General features: G+C 39.2%; 1 protein-coding gene across 1 annotated transcript; it reads right to left on the bottom strand.

Moving 5' to 3' along the window:
- Positions 1 to 850: 850 nt before the first annotated feature.
- LOC148854757 (Transmembrane amino acid transporter family protein) lies at positions 851 to 4,643 on the bottom strand. The gene is made up of 8 exons (XM_088985592.1): positions 4,146 to 4,643; positions 3,892 to 4,031; positions 3,378 to 3,761; positions 2,876 to 3,269; positions 1,559 to 1,664; positions 1,308 to 1,399; positions 1,139 to 1,207; positions 851 to 1,038 (listed from the first exon to the last, which is right to left on the bottom strand). Exons 1-8 carry the CDS (start codon positions 4,173 to 4,175, stop codon positions 940 to 942), a joined length of 1,314 nt encoding a protein of 437 aa, XP_088841718.1. The 5' UTR covers positions 4,176 to 4,643; the 3' UTR covers positions 851 to 939.
- Positions 4,644 to 5,368: the final 725 nt, after the last annotated feature.

Below are 5,368 nucleotides of genomic sequence, written 5' to 3'. Positions count from 1 at the left end.
TATACTCTCTAACTGCAAACCAATCAGTTTCAAGTCGCAACTTATCACAAAATGTTAATTGCAAGTTGTTGCAAAATCCCCAACATTATCATCAATGACCCACCAGTTCAGTTGGAAATTAAGACAGACTCGTATATTAAATGGGTACATGGAAGCGAAAGTATAAGCATTTCCTTAAGCCTTTGTGCTAAGTTGTGCAATAACCAATGAAAATTTATCGAAATTCATAGGGTGGTTTGATTAATCACACTCTCAAAAGTGAGATCTTTCACTATTATAACCACCCACTCTTCAGAGTTCGACCAATCAAAACCACCCCATAAACTTTAATGGGTTCTTATTGGTTAGTGATTTAATGTACAATTTAGCACAAAGCCTCAAGTTCAAGAAATCCAGACTAATATAAAATGGCCATGGACCAGATAAAAACCTAACCTTCGGCACTATTTTTTTCACAAAGAGGGGCATCTTCTAAAAGAACTAAATAATGCATTCATTGCTCTGATCCCAGAAGTTAAATGCCCTGAATCCCCTAATCAACTGTTACTGCCGTGTTCATCCCAAAGCCTGCCTTATGTAATTAAATATTGTTAGTGATGACTTTCTTTTTCTTGAAATCTTTGTCTCCTTCTGAATGAGGTCAAACTGGTGATGAAGATTTCTTTTCTTGATACTGAAATGAATCAAGGATTTGATCGAAGAAATGAACCACAAGGTTGTATTTGGTTTGATCCTTTCCCTACCTTTTCTTTCAAACCAAACACAGCCCAAGTTCAATATCTAATTTTGATCTGCACCCTCCGGCTGCTTCTTAATACGATATTGAAACGAGACCATTTCATAATGATCATGAAGAAAATATACGCAGATAATTTTATTGAATTTCCCTCTTCACAACAAGTTAACAAGTTCATTTTTTTTTCTTTATTTGTCATTAATTCATGAGTAGAAACTATATGTGGAGGAGTCGATGATGATATTCCGCAACCCGCCAATGGTTGATGCAAACATGATGAATAAACCCACGAATATGCACGCCTGTAATAGGACAAGTAGATAACTATGTCAAATTTCTTGAAAAGATTTGAAGTGATGATGAGAAATCCCTTAATAAGGAAAAGATTCTCTATATATTTACCCAATTGATTAGCCATGAACGACTGAATCTCCTGGGCTTCTTGATTGCCAGCCACATTATGCAAGGAAGCTGCCACAAGTTCACACCACAAATGTTTAATTACCTCTCTGAAGCAAATTCATCTTTTCTGTAGAAGGAAAACTGAGAAACAAATTTGTAATTGACTTACAAAATATGAAGTTGGAGCAAAGCCAAATCCACCAAAGAAACCCAAAAGATCACCAAAAAATGGGAAGGTGACACCAACGAATAGCGTAAGTGCTGCAAATGAAACAGGCCTTTGGTTTATCTCTTATGCATTAAACAGTCTATACTTCATGGGGTGATGTAATTTAGCCGTATTGTTCTAGAGCTTAATTATCAGAAACTCTCTCATGTTGGTTTCTGTGTTAATCAGAAAAGAAAATCATTCTGTCATACCAACATAAGTGGATCGAGTGACGAGTCGAAGTGGAAATCCTGGTGGAATGTTGAAGCGCCTTATCATTATCTTCTCAAGCATATCAAAGACCGGCATGGCATATACCTGCAAATACCTCTGAATTAACTGATACTTTTTTTTTTTTTTGGGTAGAAATTTAAAAGTTGATCATTCTGTATCTGTTAAAGCATTCAATGTTATTGATTTTATTTGTATGTCTCTATGTTAAGATAGATCTTTCATGAGTTTGGCAGATTAAGTGTCAAGAGGACGTCTCTTTGAGGGCAGTCGTTCTGTAATATTCTAAACTATACAGTCTTATATATATTTCTTTTTCTTTTTTGTGCCTCTTCATTGCATACAAGACCATCGACAACACCCATAAGAAGAAGTGATCTGCTTCAAGTTGAAAGGATTAGAAGGGCTAGAAGTAGATCAAAAGAGACATGGATGGAAATGGTACGTAAGAAATAATTTAACAAAGGATATGGCATTAGATAGATAAATAGAACATAATGGTGAAACAGGATTCATGTAACAGACGCATATAGTTCGGATAAGGCTTGGATGATGATGATTTTGTGCATCTCCATTAAAAGAAACAGAAAAAAACTAGAGTATAAAGATACACTTGGTCTGCACATAAATTATCCAAGAAACTGGCATGGGTGTGTTGATACTCAATTGAAATTTAACATAAGTGAGCTAGCTTTGTAGTTAAATCATTATTTTAATGGAATCTTAAGTTCAATTATATCTGAACCAAAAGCAGAAGAACGACAGAGATAGTTGCTACCGAATTATCAAAAGATGTCTAGTTCTGTCACAAACCTTATTAGAATATGCTTTCTCAATGACTATAACAATTCCATGTGTATATATTTTACCCTCGTATAAAGAGAGAATTTCAGTTACTCCTTTTTGTGGGGTCTCTCAAACTTTTGCTTTCTACTTACAACTTTAATTTATTCTTTCTTATTTTCAATTAGGCCCCATCTAATATACTATTTTTGTCTTAGCTTTTCCATTTCTATACTCTACCTCTTTTATTCTTTCTTTTTTTTCAATTAGGCCCCATCTAATGGACTATATTTTTCTTAGCTTTCCCATTTCTGTGCTCTACCTCTTTTTCCATCCTTCACCCTTCTGCGCTCCCCCCCACCCCCCCACACTCTCATGTTCCATTCTTTGCCTGTCTTACCTCCTCGGGGTCCATTTTTCTGCTTTTTTCTGACAAACACTTGAATGATAAAACAGTCTAGCTCATGAGTCTCCATTAATTACATGCATAGTTCCATGGTGAAGAAATGTGATACCTGGTAGCTACCAATGACATGGATTACCACCATCAGGTTAGCTGCAGCTATGAGCCATTCTGGTCGTTGAAGGGCCATCAGCAGATTATCATTCACGTCTTGGCCGAACGCCCAGTAGCCTATCAGTGCCGTTGGGAAGTAGCAAATTGCTGTGATGAAGTATGCAGTCATGGCACCTTTCCACATTGGAACCCTTGATGGCTTCTCCGGCGTCGATGGAATTGTTGCCTGAATCTCAAGGACAACCCCATGACCGGCAAAGGCAAACGAGATCTGTCCCAGCGCATTGAACACCCGAAACATATAATCAAGGGAGCTGGTTTTCTTGTATGCATAGCTCACATTCTCAATCCGTCCTCGACCCAAACAACCAGTCCAAGATATCGTTGAATAACTGCAGTTGCACCAGAAAAGTTAAACAAATGTGAAGCAATAATGGTTCTACTCCATTATTATTAGGACACATGGTCCAGAAACGGGAGATACTATCATACTACCCCACCTAAGGGACATGATCGCTGCAGCTAAAGAAACACCAGCAACAGAGTTGAAATTAGGGAGCTGAGACAGGAAGAAGTGGAGGGAACCAAAGATGCAAATCCAGAGTGATGAGCGAAGTCTGGTGCAGTTGGTGCAGGCTATCTCCATGAACTTCTGGAGACACTTCCCCCCAGTGACCATGTAGACAATGTCACACCCCACCTGGACGATGAGCTGCTGAGGGAGCACAATCCATGGCCCCAGTTTTGGGCCGAAGGCGTGCTGGCCGAGTTCATAGTAGCGATCAAAGCGAGTCCCAGGAACACATTCATGGAGCTGTATCATCTGCCATATCGTGTACAAGGTGATGCACCATGACAATATCAGCACAGTTGCTCCTGGCCCCCTATTCCTCACAAGGAGAGAAGAATCAAAGCATCAAAATTTGGTCTTATATCTGTATAAATTCAACTTGGTAAGAATAAATTAAAACAGAATTGAAGTAGGTGTTATGTTATTCGATCTGGTATATATACCAGCCTAAGTAGGCCATGGCGTATGGCAGGCTGAGAACACCTGCTCCAACCATGGCTGTGACATTGTGGAAGGCTGAGTACCACCATTTGGCTTCACGAGGGGGGCCATCTTTTGACCACTCTTCCTCAAAACAAACTTCCTGCAAAACAAGAATCCCCAAAAAACAAAATCAGTCATCCATTAATTATATGGGAAGAAATTAAGATTGATGGGTTCAAGGGAATGAATGAAGCAAGAATTTTTTTAGCTTTACCTTTGGACGGGGTGGTGATGATGCAACCATTCTTGCACTAAAAGGAGTGATCACTACCTTGAATATGTGGGATTAAGTGATGAGTTCAGTGATCTTCTCACCACCTTGAATGTGGGGAGTCCAAGGTATCTTGTTATATATTTGTGCTACAATATTGTAGTGGTTGGTGATGCCCTTAAAGACTGGTCTAATATTAAAGGTAGAGAGAAGAATCCAAATCTTAGGAAATATGGGAGGTAGTTAGCCGTCTAGGACCTTTTTTATTGTTTACTAGCTACAAAGAAAAATATAAGGTGGAAACAAACCCTGTATGTGACCCACCAAGTCATCATTCTGAATCATTCACTTGATAGCCAAATCACAGTTGATGATTTGAGGAATCAGTAGGCCATGTGCATCGCCTAGCTATCATACACAAACAATAGCAAAACCAACCTCTACTGGAGCAGCCGAGGCTGCTGCACATGCTTCTCTTTTCCTTATTATATTTGCAAGGTGGGATGAAAGCTTTCTTTTAGACTATCTGATTTGAACTAATGATGGTGAAGCTTAGTGGGTTGGCGCATGGTTTCTATCTTTAAATCACAACCTGTTACTTAACATTGGGAATTATATAATTCAGGGGTATTAATTGAGGTGATGAGGATGCAGGATGCTTGCTTTACGGGTTTGTGGGGCTATATCTTTGGGCTACGGCAATAGCTTTGGAGATGGCAATAAGTTGGGTGAAAACCCAATCTACATCAAACAAAAAAGTAGAGAGATTTGAGGTCACCTTTGCTTATCTTATCTAGGTCGTCATGTAAACGACATTGTTACCAGCGGTGGTTGAGGGAAATGGGTCGGACCCGGGTCAAAATACAATGATTGTGAACAGACATTCCACCTTGATCCATGGGTTTACATGATGAGACTTCAGTTGGAGACTTGTGTTCTTCAAATTCCTAAACATATTTCTCTAATGTGTGTGTGTGGAGAGAGAGAGAGAGGGGGAGGGGTCACATTTCAGTCACTCATGGAAGGTTCAAGGCGTGAAATGTCTAGATGCAATGAACATTCCAGAATTCTTATTGGAATAGACTGTGGCCTTGTAGATGTGAAATGCTCGTAACTTTCATTGAAATAGCTGCTCACCAGACTATGGCCCCATGCCTTAAAAATCCCTACACCCCATTTATATCCACCTTGTATTTTGGCTTTTCATAGGAGAGCCATGGCCCGTA

Source organism: Nelumbo lutea, chromosome 4, assembly GCF_056320005.1.
Source record: "Nelumbo lutea isolate HS-2025 chromosome 4, American lotus-T2T, whole genome shotgun sequence".
NCBI lineage: Eukaryota > Viridiplantae > Streptophyta > Magnoliopsida > Proteales > Nelumbonaceae > Nelumbo > Nelumbo lutea.
The sequence above is the reverse complement of the archived record's forward strand: the minus strand, read 5'-3'. Positions and strand labels throughout refer to the sequence as shown.

What these genes read in the sequence shown, in the direction of transcription:
- LOC148854757 (XM_088985592.1), bottom strand. Translation starts at nt 4,175, where the DNA reads ATGGTTGCATCATCACCACCCCGTCCAAAG. An exon ending in GCAGCGATCATGTCCCTTAG is followed by an intron (nt 3,270 to 3,377) that starts GTGGGGTAGTAT and finishes GTGCAACTGCAG; the next exon opens with TTATTCAACGATATCTTGGA. An exon ending in CACTCGATCCACTTATGTTG is followed by an intron (nt 1,400 to 1,558) that starts GTATGACAGAAT and finishes TTTCATTTGCAG; the next exon opens with CACTTACGCTATTCGTTGGT.